This window comes from Gambusia affinis, linkage group LG19 (assembly GCF_019740435.1).
Source record: "Gambusia affinis linkage group LG19, SWU_Gaff_1.0, whole genome shotgun sequence".
NCBI classification, from domain to species: Eukaryota; Metazoa; Chordata; class Actinopteri; order Cyprinodontiformes; family Poeciliidae; genus Gambusia; species Gambusia affinis.
In genome coordinates, this window is record NC_057886.1 from 18780300 (window position 1) to 18802990 (window position 22691).

Here is a 22691-nt window from a genome sequence, read left to right on the forward strand (position 1 = left end):
GACCGTCACTCACAATCCTTCATTTGCCTTCCCGATTGCTGCTTTCTATCCTGCATTAATTCTATTCAGGAAAATCCAGCTGGAACCCCAGAGAAGTGTGGGTGGAGAGGTAAAACACTCCACAGACCAACTGCGTTTTGGCATTACAACCGAGACGGATAAGACATAAAACGCAGCGAGCGTTGCTTTTTTTTCTGTTCTGAATATCATTTGCATCATGGGGAGAGGAAGAAAGTTGTCTGTTTGCTGTGACTCTGCTTTGGTGTTGCCAATTAATTTTGAATTTCTTTGTGAGTGGATTGCTGGAAGAGGGCCTAGTTTGATGGATAAACAATGCTTCAGTGCATAATTTGGTTAAGCATGGGAGTGAAAAACATGAGATCCATTCAATCTTCCTTTACCTTGTTGCTTTCTTGAAATCCACTTAAGTTGACTGCAGACTTCTAATGAGTTTGCTGTAATTGAAAAACTGAAAAGTAGATAATTGGACCCTGTTTCTGACATTAAATTCTTTGGATTCACCTAGCTGTTTCCATGAGATGTGACGTCATACCTGCTACCTCCCACACAATAAGGGCTATCACATACACAGATACATATATTGGAATAGCAGCTTAATGAATAATTCATACATTTTAACATCTAAGAGAATGCCCACCCACTCCGAGACGTTTTACTGGCTGCTTTGCAAATCAAGACAAAGTCCCGACTGCCATGTTTTGCAGCTATGGTGGCTTTGTACATTTTTAATGGCGAGTTGAGGAAAAAATGGAATAGCTAATGATCCCAATGCTCAGAATGTCAGTTTTTTTTTTTTTTTTTCTGAGAAATGCACAGATTCACAATGATTGTAATTATTATTATGCTTGGCCGTAAAATCATGCATGTCTTTTTGTCAACAAGCGTATAAAGACACTTTCGCAGCCTCTCTCCAAGGACCCTATTTGCATTAGCTTCCTTCAGTAACTTTGATGGTGTTTATCTTGAGCAACAAGATTCCTTTGTTCATTTATGTAATTAATGCAGAGTCTTTGATTACTGCGGCTTCATTTTCATCAGAGTTTGATACCAATGTCTCGCCTTGGCAAAATGCATCTCCACAAAATCAAAATTATGTGTGCAGAAAATGCCTTCAACCACATTGTCCACTGTTTTTATATGCTTAATTTGTATTGTTGTAATTTTAGTGTTTGTTTTATCTCAGAGTGTTTTGTGAATGTCTCTGTTGCAGCTTGGATCATACAAGCTGCTGTTCAATGAGAGTGGCCTGGAGCAATATATGCTTTCATGTGAAAAGTGAGGGGGAGAATATGGCGTGAGCTTAATGGTACATAAACAATATAAATGCCTCAATAACCATAGAACTGGTGTCCTATCTTCTCATTGCTTTTTTTTTTATCTTTATGCATGTATTCATTTAGATAGTTTCAGTCAAGCATTAGCTTTGCTTAAAAAAGAAACAACATTTTTACATTCCAAATGTATGTATGTGTTTATAAGAGCACCACTCCAGTAATTCATGGTATGGTTGGAATATATGCAGCTAAAATGTAGTCTGTATGTAAGCTGTATCAATACGGTTTTCAAAACAAACTCAGCTCCAAAAAATCTTTATATACACGTACACAGATACACTTAGAATAATTTGCATTGATTTGATTTTATAAACAAGATTTGAAGCAAAATGGAAAATTCATTGTGGATTTTCTGTAATCAAACTTAACAAACTTCTACCAAATATTATTGTGGCGTATTTGAGCCTTTGGTTTTAGATTGGACCACATATGGGCTAAAGATATTACAATAAATTCAAACTTGCAAACTCAGTGCTTGTGTTTTATATAAAATGAAATGTTATTTTTTATAAGAGGTTTCCAATATTATTTAATCATCTTATTTGAATACCATTATTCAAATTAATAATTTAAATGGCAAATATAACTTTCACCCCCATACTGAGAGTCTCAATAACAATATCCAAACACTATTTTCCTTCAGGATAGACAGAAATTGCATAATGCAACACAGGTGAAAATAATTACTCAAAATTATTCCCCAGAATTTTGTAACTCAATATAATGAAACAGCCTTTCTGGGTAGAATACATTACACTGAAAAAAATTCCATATTGACATTAGTGTGCGTAATAATTCTGTTTAACCACACCAATATTTTGGATGATGAGCAAAAATTTGACAAAGAGCTTCAACAAAAGAACATCTCTGACAATGCACAACAAATTACTTCTGTGATAAACCAGACAAGCAAAATTAATACAAAATGTTTTGCTTTAGATACATTTGTTCATGAACTTCCTGAGCAGAGCTCACGTTGCACCACTTACAGGTTAATCAAGAAGCCTAAAAAATGCACACATAAGAATACAACAATTAATCAGATTTGATTATTCTGGACATGAACCACATGTTTTAAATTGGGGATTGAAAAACTGCATGCAAATTAGTTAACTCCTTTTGGGTCCTGATTTATTTGCGATTATTAATAGAGTAGTGTTGAAGCAAGTGGTTTGTTGTTGCCAAAACTATTGTCTGACCTCTGAGAGGACATTAAATCAAGGCATCATGGAATAGAGGTATAAAGAGACAAGGCATTGCACTGACTCAAAACACTTTCCTAGAGGAGGCAGAAATTATACTCAAAGCCATGCAGCTGTTGTCTAATCATTCTCAAATGATGAAAGTACTGACGAAACAAAAATATTTTTTTTCTTGCTGTATATATTGGCCAATTTATGCAGCATTATAATTTCATACCTCATTACCTGTACTAAAAAATAAGGTTCCCTTATATAAATAACTTGAACAACACATCCACATCTTATTAGGCTCTTTTGTTCCTTACCTCTCACTGAGCATAACAATAAAAGACTGATTTTTGTTTATTTGTCACCACTCAGTATGAGTAGCTGCTAAACAAGTGAGACAATTTGACAGATATATGTATAAATTGTGTTTATTTGTGATTGTAAGTTAGAATACAAGAAATAAGCCCCACACAAGGCAATGAGTACTGAAGAACATACCCAAAAATAAAATTTATAGTGTCTGTGTCAGGAACCTAAATTGGGTTCTTAGGCCTATACTTAAACCAAGAAAAATATGTAGAACCTTATTTAGAGTTAGAGAACTCTACAGAATAAATTTTAAAACGTGTTTTTACATTCATCATTGTAATTTTTTCTTTCCTTTTTTGTTTCTCTGGAAATACATCACAGACTGCAGTTCAAGAACTGACATGCTCTAAACCTTCTCATGACCAGATCAACAAAGTTTTATGAAGAGCCTGCAAACAAGCATATAATCTGATACATTTAAAAATAAGTATCCAATCACCTAAGCACTCCAATCATTTCCCCATGGCATTTATGTAAGGTAAAAAGTTCACCAATAATTAGCATATCAATCAAGTGGCATATAAAAAATGAATGTATACGACATGTATAAGGCATAAAATGGTTTCTTTTGGTGCAGAGCAACAGAGCAGGACCTTCCAATTAAGCTTGTGATATGAGTCAGATCCAGGGTTAAATGTCATTGTAACACAAAAAGCAACACTAAATGTCCTTGCAGAGTGACTGTTTTATGCTATTCTTGTAATATTGAGATTTAATATAATGCCTTTTCTGTTTCAGCTATTATAGCAATATTATCAGGGTTTTTTGTTTTATTACAGATAAGAAAACTAGGCATAAAACCCCAATGAAAACTATCACACTATAGCACTCAATCTGTCTGAATGCAATTGCAGTCTGTAAATTTCACAACATTTTTCCCAAGACACAAGGAGCTTACAAAACGAGGAGTACCATAAGCAGGACTCACATTTTATAGGCATTAAAACAGGTTGTGACCTACGTAACATTATAAGATACACCACTTTATGTGACAGGATTAGAAAAAATGTTGGATTCTTCACAGTTTGCAGAACTACTAGATTGTGAAGACCTGATTCTAAAAATGTTCACATACTTATGACTAGTTGTTGTCAACTGTGGGTTTCTGGTTTGACTCCAATATGACTTGGTGAGGGTTACAAATAGAAGTAAAGCAAATGTTCTAGAGGTGTTAAATTAAAAACTTTTTGACCATAAGAACAGAAAATCGTGATGCAAATAACAGCAAAATAAGTTTCCACTCCTTTGACATATTTTATATTGACCACATTTGGTCATTCTTTATGATTTTCAAAAATTACAATAAAATTAGGTTTGCATTTTAACCTCTTTTTATACTTGATGTATATGCAGTTTACTATAAGACATTGTGTTTGAAGTTTGTTTTAGTCACCCTAACATATATTTTACTGTAATAAAATAATACAATTCCTCAAAATTCTGTAGGAAAGTTGCTCAAAAGATGCACTAAACTTTCTGTGCTTTTTTTGTAATTGTGTCAGAACAATGGGTGGCTGGATAATTGTGTTCATTTTCACTGCATGATTTTTCTGGCAACTTTATAAAACGACATAACATGTGGTGGACATTGTTGTGCTTTTCACATTTTGAGCTTTCACAAAAAGCTAAGAAAAGAGAAAAGAGGTCTGAGGACACAAAAACCAATGGATTCATAGAGGGAAAAAAGAACCACATCTGACTCTGTGGGTTAGCACTTATACAGGGCAGGAGGCATAGCCTGTCTGATGTCAAAGAGCCTGAGCAACCCACTCTCTCATTATACGTCAGAATATTTTTCTTCTGCACCTCCACAGACATCCCTCTGTGAGGTAAAGAGTGTCAAGCCTAAAAAATCAAAAATATTCTAGTTCCTCCCCTCCCCTCAACATTGTTCAGGCATCGGTATATGTCAAATAGTACAAATACGTATTTTTTAAAGACAAAACATGACGAGTTAAGGGAAAAGAAGCATTTTGAATGTGTAATCAGGAGTCTGTTCACATCTGGGATGGCAGGTGAAAAACATTACCTGCAATCAACACAGTAGTGGAGGAAAACAGCAGTATTCTGGGTCCTCAGAGCTTTATTCCTTGTTGTCTGAGCCGTGTAAGGGTTTATACTGTGAACATGCTGGAGCACTCACTCCACTATCGTAAGGTTTGTCTTTATAGATTCTACACAACAACAAACATTTATTTATTCAACATATAGATTCAAGCAGATTCTTGTAGCCTATAATCCCCTCTCAGAGATTAGTTAAATAAAAACATGCCACCGCACCACCACCTTGTGTTTTTGCACATTAAGGCCATAAAAACAACATGAAGAAACATGTGCACATAACAGCCTAGGAAATTTACACCGTGCATTATTTAAACTCAAGGTGTGAAATTCCGTCCTTAAGCACTGCTCCATTTCTTACATAATTATCATGGTGCATTAAATTTCCAAAGCCCAAAACCCCCCAAAACAGTGTACATGTTTATTGCTGTAAAGAAAAGGTAAAATGCAAAATAAGTTTAAGAGAAAGCTGTTTGCTCTGAGCCAAGACAACGTGTTGCCAGCAGCTCGGACTGCTTCATTTGTATTCTACAGATTATATCTGAAATTTAGAAAATGTTAATTGGAGACAATGTGTTTGGAGGGAGATATAGCTTGACATGTATCCAACTTAATAATGTTAAGGATTAATTAATTATTCTAGTATGCTTAAAGCAGAGACAGAATGCCACACTCAATCCATAGAGATAAATAATAGATGAAAAAGATAGCAGTAAATGTTAAACATGGGCAAGAAGAGAAAAAAAGAGTGTGCTGGAGTGCCTTTCAGCTGACACACTGAAATCAAAAGACTCTGCCTTCCAGGATCCAACAGTGGACATGTTGACAAAGCCCTCATTTATTACAGATTCCCAGCTCTGTGAGCATAGCAACGGCGGGTTTCGGATTGGTTGGCTTGCCCACGATAAGCCTAAGAATCAAAATTTTACCACAAACCTATACTCATTTAGTTCTGCAGATTTACATCCGGCTTTGCAGGCACCAAAATCCAGCATGACATTAGACTATATTCTGCCCTTTTCAAAAAGGGAGTAATCTCTCTTTCTTTTATGAAACCTCAATCCTACAGTGACCAGCATGTCTCATATGATGTGGCAGCAGAGGCAATAAATTGAATTAAATAAACCCATTAGTTACAGCAGTCACCTTCTCACCTCAGCCCAGATACACTTTCATGGTAAGTTGGTCCTTTATAAAAACCAGAGGACACTGCTTAAGTCTGCGATGACAAAATGACCTTGAGTCAAAAGAAGAATGTGTGTTCGTTACTCAAATCAGTTAAGACAGCGGGGTTGCTGCACTGCATAGCCTCAGTGAGTCATGCAAGCATTTTAGAGTAAATGTATGCTCATTCAAAAATCAATTCATAGTTAGGATTCTGTCTCCTCCCTACTTGTGGACATGAAACAAACTAGAGGTCGATTAGAGTACAAAGCAACTTTTTGTCGGTTCACCATGGTCGTACTTAAGATGCAAAGAATGAAAAACCTACTGCAGTTCACATTTCATATAAAAGAGAAACCAAGGAGCAGTCAAGGATCCTAATGCAAAATGATCCTAATAGAATGCTTATAGCTTGCTGCTTTACTGAGGTAGATGACTTGAACAGACTTCTGGCCAACAGTTTTATTACTCTGTAGCAAGGTATTTGATCTGATTTATTCTGTTTCTCTTGTCTCTTGCCTAAATCTGGGGAACACCGTCTGTTTGGGTGAGCAGTGAAGTTCCACCACACTGGCTGTGTTTTTAATAAGACCATAATACTGTGTGGTTAAATTTTAGGTGAGAGATGTGTAAATCTACGAAAAAAGATTTGGGAGTAGCCTTTTTCTTTTCCTGTAAGCTTTGTTTTTTTTATTTTTTCCTCCCCTCCAGGGGGTCTTTTGTGGGCTCTGGTGTCCCTTAATTGAAAGTAGGCTGACAGGAAAGGGGGAAAGACTTGCGGTAAATGTTGACGGGTCCGGGAATCCAACCCGCGACGGCCGCGTTGAGGACTCAAGGCCTCCAAATGTGGGTTGCGCTATCCCCTGCGCCACCACAGCTTGCCTTCCTGTAAGCTTTGTAACATATTGCATATGTGGCTATATGAGTTATCAGCAGTAAAGGTGCTATTGAATTTGTGATGATGTTAGCTGTTTTTCATGAGATTTTTATCACTATAAATACAGCATATGTACTTTGTTGCTCCACCTTTCAACACATCGAGTTGACAACGTTTTATTTATTTATTTTTGGTCCAGCAAGGGTTTCTTTTTCTTTTTCTCTCTCTATCCTAGTGCATTGGGACAGGTGAAGTGAATGTTGTGAGACAGTTGCAACAAGGCAAAATGCTTTCCTTTAGTAATTACAAATCTATGCATTAATATATCAAATAGAACATGAATATTTCCAATTTGTTTAACTTTTTCTTAATGTTAATTTTCAATATATTTTATAGGCATACACTGATTAGAAAATGAAATGCAAATGAACGCTTATATGCATGGGGCAGTTAGACGCTGATAGACATGGGATCAAACTAATAATCTTAAACTGTGAAAGCAGTACTACCAGAAAGCCACAGTTACTGATAGAAGTCAGTGAGATTGATAGCAAATAGAAATCTGAACTCAGCAGAGAAACCTATGTGCTTCCATCGACTGAAACTTGCCAACTTGGTAATTTAAGACTCCTTCTTAAATTATCACTTTTCTGCTGCTTCATAAACAACAATTAAAATGCATGATGCAATTTAATTGGTACTGTTCTAGCAAACAAAATGCAAACCAGACAGAGGATGCAGAAGCACAGATCTTTTGCGTCTTCTGTATGTTTCTCACTGAACATCATGGTAAAGAGTGAAAAACACTTTGCTGACAAAAATTTAGATTGGATTGATGAACAACACAATTTTCAATACTTTTTGTTCTTCAAGACATGCACTGTGATTTTTTTCTTACAAACTGAAGGTCTATATTTTGTATCACTTTCTTGAGAAATTATATCAGTCAGAATTTTTAATATTAACCATTGAAAAAACAACTTAATCAAAATGCTGAGACCATGTTTAGCATCAAAACAGGACATCCCTACTGTCAGGAAAATGTTAGTGCTTTTTAACTAATTTACCCTGAAAATCAGCCATCCATACAACTTGATCTTGTGGCATTAAATTTAATTTCTCACCATTGGATTCAAATTGATGTTCTGCCATAATATCCTTAAGGCCATATAATTGGTCTTTAATTAAAATATACCAAACTGTATCTTGTGTGTATATTATATATTTCACCGTGGTAAGGCCAGCAGATAAAGGTGGAGACATTCAGGTTTTTTGCTACCAAATAAAGCACCTCAAGAGTGGTGCTATTTTCAGATGCTGCTCTAACTGTACAAGAATGGTCAAAACAATGTACTGAAAGTTCAAAATCAACATCTACCCTATAATCACTTTTAAAAAATGCTCATTTTCTATACTAATGCAAATTTTTGTACATGTTTGTAAAAGATTTTAAATTATTACACAGATTTCTATCAGTGTGGTGATCAATCTTGGTCTACAACTTCAAACTTTGGAATTATTTGTTGCATTTTTTTAACAAATGATTTTATAATGGTAAAACTGTCTACAATTACATATATTTGTCTAATGACAGAGGTAAAGAGTAAAGCTGTTCTTAGGAAGATTAAAAATAAATAATTTCTGACAATAGTATTCTGGGATGTTTATCTTAACTTTAAGAGAAGTTAAATGGAAACACTGCTAAGGCAGGTTGCCTCACTCTAGAAAATAATTGATTTCTGAAAGGTGCTATTGCTGGGTGACAAGGTTGAAGAAGGCCCTCTGTTGGTCACAGACACAAAGCTTTTAGCATTTTTTGAAAGTGATTATACATGCAATGTTGTGATTCTAACATTTTAGTTTTTAGAATAAAAAAAGAAATATGCAGAACTCATTTGATGAATATTGACTATGAGAAGAGCCAGAGGAGGGCAGAAATAAATTCTTCACAGTAACCCCAGGGCAGGACTAATGCTGTTACATGAGCACTAATTTAAACTAAAAGTGTTTTCAATTTGTCTGCAGCATATTTTATTGTTCATTTCATTGTGTGTGATTGTGTTGTCTACTGTGCCTGCATAAGCTTGCAGACAATATTTCCCCCACAAGGGAAGAGTTGGCTTCATGGTTGAGAGCAGGTAACAATGTTATTAGAGAGGCAGAACACGTCAACTTTCTTCTGAATCTCTAATGCCAATAATCCAAATTACCCAGGAAAAACAATCATATCCTGATACAGCAATTAGCAATTAGCATAATCCCTAAAAGCATCCTTTTGCATTTCAGTGGCTTAATCCAAAGTCTCAGGGGAGTTTGGCAAATGCCACAGCTTGTGTTAATGACTTCCAAGTTACCAAATGCTTTGAGTGTCCGTGGCAGAGATGTCAGCAATATGTTTTGCCGCAGAGCTGCGGAATCGGGATTGCACTGTGAAGATTTCCAGTTCAAAGTTAACCCATCACCACGGCATCTCTCAGCTGCATGTCAGAAGGGGAGTTCACGCTTCTAATACACAGCTCATACAATGTTTCACACTGTGCTAAAATTATACAGAACGCCACATGGTGGTTTGAGAGAAACAGCATAAATGAGCAAACATAAAGCGATGAAAAACTTCAAAGATGGTGGGACAGGCGAACAGACAACATCATGGAAGCCAATGAATGTGTTTGTATTTGTTTGTGACAGTGACTCACGGGTGTAAACAGAGGAATTAGCTCACACCTCTAGAGTCTCAACACATCACACAGCTATAATTGAATTAAGTCTGTCAGTTTTTTTTTTTTTTTGCTTTTTTGTGAATTATAGCAGTTAAAATTAAATGTGTTCTGGTAAAGACCACACATTTATGTTAATTTCTTTCAAAACCAGCAAAAGTTTTTTGTTTTTTTTTTCTTGATGAGAACAAAGGTTCATTCAGCATTTTGGAGGATATATTTAGTGCGTAATGGTCATACTCACGTGATAATACTCCCAGTTCCAGAAAGAGAGGATAACATTTTCTTTCTACCATCTTTCAGCATAACATACTACAGAAGCACCTATCAGCTCCTGGAAACACATTTGAAACATACTCCCAGAGGCCCCTGTATCTTGGCTCCATGGCCATTCCTGTCAGGGTTTTCCCTTCGAATGAACAAATGCATCAGCTTGTGTCATGAGACCAGATCCCTCCCAGCCAATAAGGAGCACAGGCAGCACAAGTGCTCCAGGAGATGTGGAAGGGAAATTGGAATCCTGACAAGTATGATTGACATGCGTATTTGTCCCAAGGTAGCCTTATTTGCAGAGATTTAAAGACGTCTGTAAACCAGCATTCTGCCGAGCAGAGTCATTGTTTCTCCAGACTGGAAGCAGAACACTCCAATTCCGTCGCATGCAAATAATCTTTTGGGAGAAATGAATCCCTTTGAGCATAAAATGACTTCAGCTAATACTTTATTTTGGGGCTAAAATAAATAATTTAACAGATGAAGCAATGTAATTTTATTTCAGAAAGTCTGTCTGTGTTGTGGGCAGAAAAAACACAAGTGTGAGTCCTTACCACTAACCCATGGAGCGTTAGAGGAATAGACAGCTAAAGAATTTGATCCCACAATGTTGATGGACACAAAACAGTGGATATGAGACTTGATGGAAAACCATTACTCACGGCTATTTCAAAGGAACAGGAAAGAGGAAACTGGTGAATTAAATTCTTGCCATGAGTAAAATAGACTTTTACTTGAAGGATTGTAGAGTAGCTATAGAGGGCTAAGAGAAAAGGACAAATGTATAAGAGAGAAGGAGGAGCAAATAAATAGATTTCAAAGGCAGGATGAAATTGACTCTACCCATTAACTTCTCCAGAGGGATTTTTTCTTCATATGCAAATACTATGGTGTGTTATTACTTCTCCCATTGATCTCTGGAAAAAAAGATCAAACTTATCTGTGGTTCTGGAAGCAAGGGCACTTTAATTTAGCAACAATGAATCAGTGGTAAAAATAAAAGCCTTCAGAATGAAAATGTAACTCTTTTGCCTGCCCGACATGAAACTATCCCTATCAAATTGTAATATTTCCTGCAGATCAGATGGAAACCTTGTGAACCACTTGAAATGGTTCTGTGTAAAATAGATTGTGTTTGAACCTAATAAAATGTGTAGGTTTCACCTCATACTGGACAGAAAAATCCCAAATATTTACACCTTCATTGCACATGTTTTAGTGTGAAATGTTTTCTTTTTTACTTGAAATAATCAACTCCGCTTTCCGTTAATGTGTAACATACCACCACCACCACATAGCCTGCCATTAAAGAGATTTTAATATTCCATGTGTTCTAAATGAAAAAAAGAAAAAATCTTGGATGATGTGGGTCCTGTTGCATCTAGTATAAAACTAACACAGCATATAAAAAAAAAAAAAAAACATCATACATGGTGGTGGTCGTGACATGGTCTGGGGTGGTTTTGATGTTTTAAAATCTTGATGACCACAATTGCTGGAACCTTAAATTCTGATCTCTGCTCATTAGCTTTTGACTATAAGACAAAGCTTCTCAGGTTATACAGCTGGATAGTTTTTGGTTTGCTCAGGTTAAAGTCTGGACTTAAATCTGATTGAGATGTTGTGGAATTATCTTAAATGTAGTGTTCTTACTCAAAATCCTCAATTGTGGCTGAATTAAAACAATTGTGAAAACAGAAGTCCTGCACAAAATCCTGTACCCTGACATAAAAGATGCATTGTCAATTGTCTGAGATGCTTGATGGCAGTTTTTGCCACAAAAGTTATAAAACCCTACTTTCCTGCTTAGGGAGTAAGTATATTCTGAAATAAGATCACATAGGTTTGAATAGCTTTAATGACTTAACAAAGTCGATCCTTATTTGAAAACGGTGCATTTACTTGGGTTTGTTTTTTTTCTTCTATACATTTTTGATCTTCTGACACAAAATAGCTAAAACTGCAGACATCTGTAAATGAGCAATTACTTCTTCACCGAGTTGTATATGAGAGTTTCCACTTTTAACTTTTAGATTGCATAAGCACTCATTGGTACTCTACTACACTTTGCAATCAGCTGACTGTTTGACAATCACCAACCAGTGCCCTTTCACCACAAGAAGTCAATTCTAACTTGAAGTACATGACTTCATCATAATATTGATCTAACAAGGAGGAAAATATGATATAGTGGCAGAGTGACTGCCTGATACATTATTTTAGAAATTGGTGCGTGTGTATGTGTGCAAGGAGCAGATATGCTGTCTGGCCTACTAGTGGTTTGAAATAATGTGTTATCTTTCTGAGCTGTGCTGAGTTTAAACAGACTGGCAAACAGGAAATAAGAATGATTGCTTCTGTTGTAGCTCAAGTCTCTCAGCTCTGTGGTGTTTGTTAGTTGGATCAAGTAGGAAGGAGGTGGGCATTGAGGAAAACCAGAGTGATGTGGTCCACTCTCCTGACAGTTCAGGGGTGTTCTGCTAATTAAAAAGTTTAATTCCACAACTGCAACATCGGCATCAGAGCACTGAGAGGTACGTCCTTGTGAGTCTTGGCGCCGTCTTATCAGGCGTCGGCAGATTCTGCCACGTCGGGGAGCTGTGGGACAGGAAGGCACTGCTGCGGCTCATAGGCCCAGCTGGAGAGGATGGCATCCTGCCTGCTTGGGGATCTGGCCCACCTTACTCCGTCTCATCTTCTTAGTGAGTGGAGTCCTGGGCTACCAATCAGGTGGAAGGAGTCAGGAGCTAAGCTGCCCCCATGAAGTGGACCAAGAGAGGTAAAGAAGGGCTAAACAAGGAATAAATGTTGGATTTGGACTTTTTGCTGCTGGACTTGCCCATGGATTCCCATCTCCATTAAACTCCTCCTGTCACCAAGTCTTTTCTCATGACCAAATAATGATGACACACTAAACCCATAAACCCACGTTTTCTTCAACAATCCACATTTCATCTTAATACACTGAGGTTTACCATGAAAAGGCATTTACTTTTAAACATATATTCTTGCTGTGTGCAAAGAAATATTGTAACTCAGTGATAAGATATAGGTGGAATGACTAAACCATATTGAGCAACCTTGCCTGAGCCAAAAGTTTTAATTGTAAATGATCTATTGATTACAGAACACTGCAACTCATACAAAACAAAAAGAAATCCTTGGAAATGGCAACAGTGTGACATCTATTTACAAAGGCCATGTTTAATCATGAATAAAAGATGACTGGAAAACTGACAACAAAAATAAAAACATTGTCTGTTGAATGGAATTGGCTGAAATGAAACGAGAGTCTGTGTTAACTAAATTTCTCTGGGTTTAGCACTACTGCTGGCTCCTGTCTGAGCTCAGGGATGCAGCAGTGAAAGGGTAGGAATATCTCTTGCAAAAGATTTATGGGAACATCCTTTTGGCTTTTATTGCAAAGGGGTTATAGTGTCATTTTAATAACATAGCGACATTAGAGCTTGCAAACCTTAGTAAGACTCTGGCTCTGCTTTGCAGGGAGCTGATTTATCTTGTATTTAAATGTTTTTCCACTGGAGAAATTTGATTCCCTAAAGTGAGCACATTTTAACCTCTGAGGCACTAGAAGTACAGAGGTATTTTCTTGTAAATTCTCAACATTTTATTGTTATTTAGATGAAGTTAGAATTCTGCGCAGTGTACAAATCTCTTTTTTATTTTTTATTTTTCCTTTTTGTGGCAAGTCACAACTCAACAAAACCTTATAAAACCTCAAATAGCATTTTTATTTTAGACCACGCTTATTCTGTTAAAGCTCACATTTTTCTTTTCTTTTGCAGGTTTATAATTCAGGATCTATAGTCCTGTCTAAGGGTGTTACAATTCCTCCAGGCTGCTGTTACCTTTACGTGCCAAAACCCTCATAGCACAGGTTATTTGATAAAGTCCAGCACATATATTGATTTTTATATTCTGTAAAGCTTTATACTGATAAATGTTATGAGTGTATATTAACTTGCCACTTTTACCCAGTTTTTGTAAGGAGCAAGTTAAGAATTGCTAAATAATTTATTCATACAGAGCATAGTCAAAAGAAAATGTTAGGTAAGTTGTTTTTTTAACTTTTCTTTTGCAGAATACAAAAGAAATGGATGTCCATCTCGCCAACATCCATTGGTTAAATTGTTAATTGCTTGATTTGCACAGTGCACAGACGGAGCCACATAAAGATACCAGAAAGCCAGTGGAAAGCTACCTGTAACAAATGCTTCATTCTAAAGTGGAATTTTGACAAATTGAACATTATTAGCTTTTTCAAATCTCTGCATTTGCATTCATATAGTCATACTTGTTAGTTATCAATTTAACTGTCACACAAACAATTTAAAAAAAGGAAAGTTATTAGGAACTGCTTACAATATCCAGCCATAGTTACCAATAATTAAAAATTACATTTTCGAGCACAGTTACAAAAAAACAAAACAAAACATTGTTACACCTTGTGAACAGCCTAATAACATGTTCTAGACTGTTGCTGGCAGACATTAATGCTATGCAGAAGATAATCTTGGATGACAAGAAGTCCCCTGTTGTATTGTTTGATCATGGTCACTTTGCTTTCCATCCCACATGCTCCTGAAATGGACAGTCTCTGTCAGCTCTCGACAGCATGTTATTCTTAACATATTGGAAGGATGGTGACAACCATATCAACTGAATAAATCTGTTTGATATTTAATTAATGTATGTATGTTTTTTATTTTTTTATTTATTTTAGCTGAATAGATAATTCTTACTTTGGTATCCATTCTGTTAGGTAACATTTCAGTAAACACCGTTGTTTGACATTTACCTAAAGTGAAAATACCAAACAGTCAACATGTCTAATGCATTACATCCTCATTAAACATGTCTACAAAGAGTAACTTCCTGCTGTGAGTGTTCACCCTCGGTGGGCACACATCTTCATGTATGACTGATAATCAATGGCATTCTGTAGTGCAATTTACAACCTACATTATCTTTCCACTAAAGCATAAACAGCAGAGACTTGAGAATCTGTGATAAAAATGGCTGTATTGATTATTATGCATCAGGAATTTTCGATTGCAAAGTGAGTGAGCATATGTACCAGTTTGAGGCAAAAATAAAGGAAAGAGATAAAATGCTTTCTGTGATGACTCATTCTCTTTACTGACAAATAAAGATAGACGTGTTGAAGCGCTATTGGAGATCCGGTGTGTGTGTGGTGATGATGGTACTGCTTAAATAAGCTGTTCAAGAGTACAAAGTAGAAAAAAACAAGTACTGGACTCTGTCTGTGGTATTTGGATTTTTTAATATTTTACTAGAAATCTGTGGATCTGCGCCTTTTTTTAATAAACATATAATTTCATATTTTTTGAAAAAGCTAATGCTGTTTTTACAAGAATATATGAGTAATCTCAATGAGAAATACGGAACTGTCCAAATTTCCAACTTGAATTACTTTATCAAATATCTAGTAGCTGTCTCCACAGTTATTGGAATTTCTAAAATAACTTAAAATTAATTTTTTAATCTCTTGTGGCAGCCACCTGGGGACGTCTTAGCGTTTAGTCATACAATGCCTGCCTATTTACTGAAAGCTCTGCCTTGGAGCTTCAGGCATCAGCCAAGCTCCCGCTTCCCCCCATACACCTCGACCACAGAACTCAACCAGAATAGTGGTGGCAAAAATCAGCAAACACCTCGTGAAATCTGCGTGACTGCTGAGATCATTATACTAACTACTTTTCAGTCCAGTGCTCTTTGAAAGCAGCATCAATGGACACCATGAAAAGCGTTGTTATGATGGTGTGGTGAAGGGGGAAAGTCAGCATGGTTACCAGGTTCTTAAAGAGACGGAGTCCAATTTTAAGGCATCAGATGTGGCTGCGATGCCATGACAAATCTCCTGAAAGTCATGTTTGATATGTACACTTTTTTTTAAAAAATAAGTTCGAACATGATACAAATATAAAAATAAAATAGTGCACAGTAACAAGAAGTGCATAAGAAAGAAGAGAAAATACAGATTTTTTGTTTCAGTTAACATATTATGCTCAAAAAAAAAATAATAAGTGAAAATAACATAGTTACTAGATTGTGCTGTAAAATCACACTATGTGTCTAGAAAAAAACAGAATACCTTATTTTAAGTATTTTATAAAAGGTCTTCATAACCTGATTTTAAGATGATTTCAGTTAGGAATCCATGGCTTGCTGTTTTCCTGTGGTTCAAATAGAATAAGACACAGGAGCCCATTTCTTTTTCCCCTTGGCCACTGGGCATGACAAGAACTCACCTTTATCCTGCCACACACACAGAGAAGGATAGTAAAGAAGTAAAACATGCTTCTAAATATTTTTTTAATGCCATGCCGGAATAAAAAAGGTTCTTTGTCCTACGATCAGAAATGCAAAAATGTGGAGTTCTCTATATGCTACTAGGACATGAACTGAAACTGTGCTCTGGTTGGAAGAGACTAAAGTCACTTTCACACCGTTTCCTATTGTGCCAGGTACGCATGTTACATGCCTGCATGTGTCAGGGTTTTTTTTTTCTCTAAAAGAACAGTTGAACAGATGGTATGCCAAATAACACCCATTGTTAACCACTGAGGAGGGCCTGTGATGCTTGTATCTTGTTACCTCTCTATATGCACATTTTACCTTGTTTGAATAAATGTCATCTAGACATGTTTTTGAAAAACCAGGACATTGTAATAGAAATCTGTTAGTCTCTCTCCGAAAACTTTCAGTGTAGCAACCAATGAACTTACAATCTAGATCTAGAGGGTGCGGAGGAATTGTCAAAGATCCCTCTCCCTATGTGCTTTAACTTTAAATTTCTATAGAAGACAATAGCTGGCAAAAAACGAATGGTACAATAACAATGTTCTAATAATTTTTCGAAACACTGTTTTTTTTGTTCTCTACAAAAAGAAAAAATACTTTAAAGGTTGTTTTTTTAGATAATTTTTTAGATGAATAATTTATTTTATAATTTTTTTAATTTTAGTATTTGGAGATAGAACTGTAAGTACAAGAAATATAGGCAGGTCTGGAAACAATATTCTGCCTGCATTGCGCTGCTAAAGACTGGTGTGACACATCACCACACACACATTTTTTCAATTTATCCCTCACAGGGAGAATTTTCAGACACTGGATATAGAAAACAATAGCAATTCTAAAGGCTTTCAGGATTAAACATTGTAGTATTTCTTCTGAAAATTGTTCACATGTTTTGTTTGTCTCTAATGATGAAACACTTCAAAGCATTAGGTTAGAATTTGAAATATTCTTTTTTTTTTTATTTGACGTTAATTGTGTAGTTACGTCTCGTACTTCTTTTGCTTGCTTTATATCACCATTTAAATTAAATTACTCCAAAAATAAAATAAACATAATTAAATAAATAAATATAGTCCATTAATACCAGTTCTCTCTTGAGATGACTAAAACTGGATATGTGTAGGACTGTGTAATAAGATTAAGAAACTGTGCCAAACAAGGTTAGGATTTTGGGTAAAAAATAAAAAACACACACATACACACATTAAAAACAGCTATAGATGAAGTGTTAGGGTCATATTCTGTAGTTTATATATCATCTCCATCAAGATGTGGAGCAGGTGTTACTTAGACAGTCCTAAATTTATGAATCACACTTTATGAGATCACTGGTCTCATTTAACTACACTGATGTTTCAAACATCTGTAAGTGATCATAATTTCACTTCCATTAAGTGCACATTAGTCAGAGCATTACCAGCTGAGGAGAACGATGACATGTAATGCATCATTCGAGGCATGCTTTAGTCAAATTAATTTCTTTATCGATGAAAAAGAAAAGTGGTTTTCTACTTTTTAACCATTTAACTATATTCCTTGGCTGCTGAAATTAGAAAATAAATCTCGATTTCTTCAGTGTATCTTTTTTTTTTTATGGAGGATTTTTTATTATTATTTTTTTCTTCTCTGAGAGTTAAATCCTTTGGTGGATGTTTTAAAACTGGTAAAGTTAAAAGTGAAATGAATCCTTCTTCACAAAGTTTGTAAGCTCAGGGACCCAAAAAGCAACAAGCACATTTGTTATTATTTATGTAAGCATGTCGTCCTCTCGTCTAATGAGCCTTTCACCGTAAGCATAATGAAACAGCTTGCATTAGCACAGGCTAAATGAGCAGCCGAGAGTTCCCGTGTCTATGCAGCAGGATGAAAGCAGATGTTCCACAACCCAAACATAACAAACAAAGTTCTACAAAGGAGCAGAAGGGACTTAGAGTCAGCATCGTTCTCATCAGCTCATTGACTCAATTTGAAGATGTGTGTATGTTAAAAAGCTTGTGAGAACAACACCTAAATGAGCCATGGCCAACTAACCACGAACGAGGCCTGAAATTGATTTTTTTTTTCTTTCCCATATGAAAGCATCAAAAATGTACAGCTAATTGACTTGGAGTCAAAGTGAATGTGTTGTCAACAGTTCAAAACGATTTGAGAACAATTTTGAAACATTTAGGTAACAAGCTTGGAACATGTGTGTTATAAAAATGTTTAGTTATTTACTTTTTGAATATTCCCTGGATGGATATAGTAATATAAAAATAGCAATATTTTTAAAAATCAGATATATGACAACATTTTATCACAAACACTCTAGAATGGCTCAAATATTATTGGTGTCAACATTAAGGCATCTGAAAATAACTGTAGACATTTATTACAATATCTACAGAGTATAAATGTAGAAAGAGGGACTTTAAAGTGACATTAAAGAATAAAGTTACAGGAAAATAAATCCACTGGCACTTAAAACATCTATCTTGTTTTAGAAAATGGTAACGGCCCTGAACTGAAAACTAGTCTTGTGTACATTAGTTTTAAAATATTTATATTTTAATTGACACTTGGAAAAATTTTGTTTAAAATCCTTTTTGGACTTCTGATGAGGTCAAACAAATTATTATGATAAAAACAAGATTTTGGAAAAAGTTTATTCACTATTATAAAACAAGTGCTTTATAATATAAAAGAGAAGTCACAAAATGTTCTAATCTTTGCAATGGATGTTACATTACATTGATATCAGGGTCTGTAAAAGTTTTTATTCTCAAGAAATGCAGCTGATACTGCACAGTAAGTTTAAGCCAGATAATGAAAACTAATTTGTGAATCAAACAAAAGGTAATTGTCATCATCAATCATAAGTCAGGTGCCAAAAATTGCGATTCACAGATCTCATTTGTGCTGATTTTAATTAAATCTGCAAAGCATTGTTTGAGCCCATTAAAAGGTTTAATTTGAGAGCTCACCTGTACCAGTCCAGTCCCTTCTCGTAGTTCCTGTCAAAGAAGTGTGGCTCATTCCCAACGGCTCTCACGTCTGGGTGCACCCTGAGAGCCTCCAGCAGGGCTCTGGTACCCCCTTTCTTCACCCCGATTATAATGGCTTGGGGAAGTTTCTTCTCCCCGTAATCCGAGGTGCAATTCACCCTGAGTTCGCTGTCCGTGGTGCTGATCTCCTGGTGCTCCCTCTCCGGCGCGGTGGGGCGAAACGCCGCCGCAGATTTAGTTGGAGATGCCTGCGTCCTAATCCACTCCACTGTCCTTTGTTCGGCCTCATCGTGCTCCCCCGTCGGAGCCGCGGTTGTTCTCTCAGCCTGTGTGAATTCCGTGAAGCCTGGCGAAGCCGAGTAAAGTTTCTCCCTCAGTGTCACAAAAGTTGTATCCTCCGTTACCAGCCTGCCTTGAAACACATAGTTCTCCTGCAGCGGGAACTGCAGCGAGTTGTAGCAGCTCATCAAGCTGTAGAACAAGTAGGTGATAGAAAGGGAGAGGGTGAACATGAATAAGATTTTCCGGGGCACTTTAGAGGTGAAAACCGAAGTGCTGGACCAAAATGCCATCTCTGATAGCAGCGATCCTCTCAAAGAAGTGGCCAGACATGTTTCCACCCCGAGTCTTGCATGGACAAAATCAACAGTAAAAATCAGTCCCCATGAGCGCTGCTCCAGCTAAAACAGCGCTAAGCTGGACCAGACCACCCTAATCCAACCAAAGCGCATATTTATCAGGATGGCTGAGGAGGGGAGAAGGGAGAGGGTCGTTAAAATTCCGGAGGAATATCACGTCTCTTTTCTTGGGTATTGATTTCTTATTCCAGTGCAGACAGACAATGACACAATTTATTGGACTGAACTTGCATATTTGAGAGACTGAAGGTCTGGCGCCCTTCCAGATGAACAGTCCGGCTTGAAGTGGACAGTGTACGATAGACGGAATCCTGGCATTTTATGAAGAAGGAAGAAAGAAGAAAGCAGAGTGTTCAAAGTACAGCCTTCTTCCCATCAGCCGCTGAGTCTGAAGTCCAGTCCCGTCTGCGATGAAAAGAGTGGATTTCCATTCAGACAGAAACCCTACAAATCCACCGAATCTCTCCAACATGAAATAAATGAACACAAGAGCGTTTGTGCTTCTCTCTATTTACTTTGTGCTGCGGAAAGTCGACAGCCTTTGCACAAAAGCTTACACACTTCCCACTGACTACCAGGCTGCCGCTCAGTGTCCTTACGCCTTCTCACATTGGTAGGATCCTACGATGTGCGCATCGACTGTGTGAGCTCATCTGAGCTGAGGCACAGTAAAGCCACACAGTACAACTAGTGTGTACACCCACCTTTCCTCGTGTCCGCGCAGAAAACAGCGCTGTAAACGTCAGATTTTCTAATCTGAGAGTTTTGTGATAGAGAAAATTCCGCTCATTCCTGTGGTTGCTGACGGGAATTAGACTCCCGCTGCTGAGATTTCGTAGCGCTTTCCATGAGGTGAATTAACTCGGAGTGTTTGGAGTTCACAATTAAGATCAATCTCAGAAACATCATTTAGATATGTTTTTTTTTCTTTTTTAGTAAAAGCTCATGCCTGCACCCTGCTGGTTTTTTATAGAGAATTGCAATAGTTAAACTTACAAAAAAGTTTTGTTCACAGTGATACAGTTGTCTGGTATTCAATTTATACTTTATTCAATCACTGGAATTTTGAATCTCATGTATGCTTATCTACTGACACAAACTGTATAAGTTAAATAAATTAAATCTGCAGTAAATATTACACACATTATAAAGCAGAAAAGATCACCAGAAGCGTAAGCAAAACTAAAAAGAATCTCAATAGCATGTTCAATCAAAAGTCTTGTCAACTAAAATAATCATCAAAATCTTGTCATACAAAAATTTGATTCTTTTGCGCACAGTGAAAGAAATGTGTTCAAATGCAATTGATTTCAAAGCTATTTCCATGATTGAGGAGCAATATATATATATATATATATATATATATATATATATATATATATATATATATATATATATATATCATGAAGGTGAACATCATAATTATCTTTCCAGCAAAGCAGAACATCTAGTGCGCTAATACAAAATCAAAAGGCGAGTCAGAGTTTTGAAGTTTATGGTAGACCGCTTCAAGATATTTGACTGTAAATATAAACTGTGATTTAAATTCTATCTCTGAAAATACAAAAACATAAGGAACTTATGAGGCTTTTCAGCATCAAAAGTCAAAACAAAAACTGTGTTTTAAAAGATTTTTTTAACCATTTGCTTTATGTCCGACTTTAAGGAGAGAAGATCATTAGTAAAATGCATCAGTGTTTTTAATCAGTCAGTACTTGGATCTCCAAATCATTAATTTGGATTTAGGCATTAATAGACATCCAACATCTAGGTGCTCTATCGCCATCTTGATAGGGGAGAAGCAGTTTTCCACTTCACTGATCACACGAGAGAGGATCGCGATGGTTTGATATAACATGAACATGGGTAATAAAACAGGAAAGAGAAGTTTTCATTACATCACATGAAGGTGAGCAAACTTTGCTACTATCCATTGAGCGCCGATGAGTGTACCTGGCTACTTAGAGGAAACAAACACAAGTCCATTATGTGGCATGGATATACTGTGATCACTTTATTAGCTGTAATCAAAATTGTGGCTCTAGATGCATCTCCATTGCACAAATATTTGTCCACATTCTGCTATTGTAAAAAAAAAAATTGTGGCGTGTCCATTAAATAACAAATTACATGAAAATCACAAATGAATACGTATGTTCACACGATAAGTAATCAAAAATCATGGCAGGAACAGATGTAAACAGCTACATGAGACAGGTTCATATTTCAGCCATGGCGCTAGCACTCTTCATATGCAGCATTTGGGGAAATTGTGGTTTGCCAGAAGAGCTATGGATTCAGTATGTTCAAATGAGACACAACTGTTCGATTTTTTTTCTCTGGTGGAGCCAGCTGCACATTGTCCAAAAAAACAAACAAAAATAAACAAAAACAAACCATCATCCTCCTACTACTTTCTGCCATCTTCTTTGTGCTTTGTGCCACATCCGGCTGTTGATTTATCCTGTGATAAAAAAAAAAAAAATAAGTGTTTCCATTGCAGTTTGGTGAGATCCATCTATTTTGATACAGCCACAAAAAAACCAACTCCTCCTAACACAACAACTTTTTATCAAAAAACTTGATTCTTTTATTTTTCTAAACTGCCATGTTTTCATTTAGCAAATTTATTTCCACAAATTGAAATTTTTGTAATTCTATCATAAATTAAAAATACAGTTTATAGTGTGTCGAGCAAATTGTTACAAAATATGTACT

General features: G+C 36.3%; 1 protein-coding gene across 1 annotated transcript in view; it reads right to left on the bottom strand.

Annotated features, from left to right (window-relative positions):
• Positions 1-20600, bottom strand: part of hs3st4 (heparan sulfate (glucosamine) 3-O-sulfotransferase 4) — a 77640-nt gene extending 57040 nt beyond the window's left edge. The window contains exon 1 of the mRNA XM_044099475.1: positions 19315-20600. Within this exon, the coding sequence (XP_043955410.1) occupies positions 19315-19907 (593 nt within the window). The 5' untranslated portion in view covers positions 19908-20600. The remainder of the gene's footprint in view (positions 1-19314) is intronic.
• Between the last annotated feature and the right edge of the window lie 2091 nt (positions 20601-22691).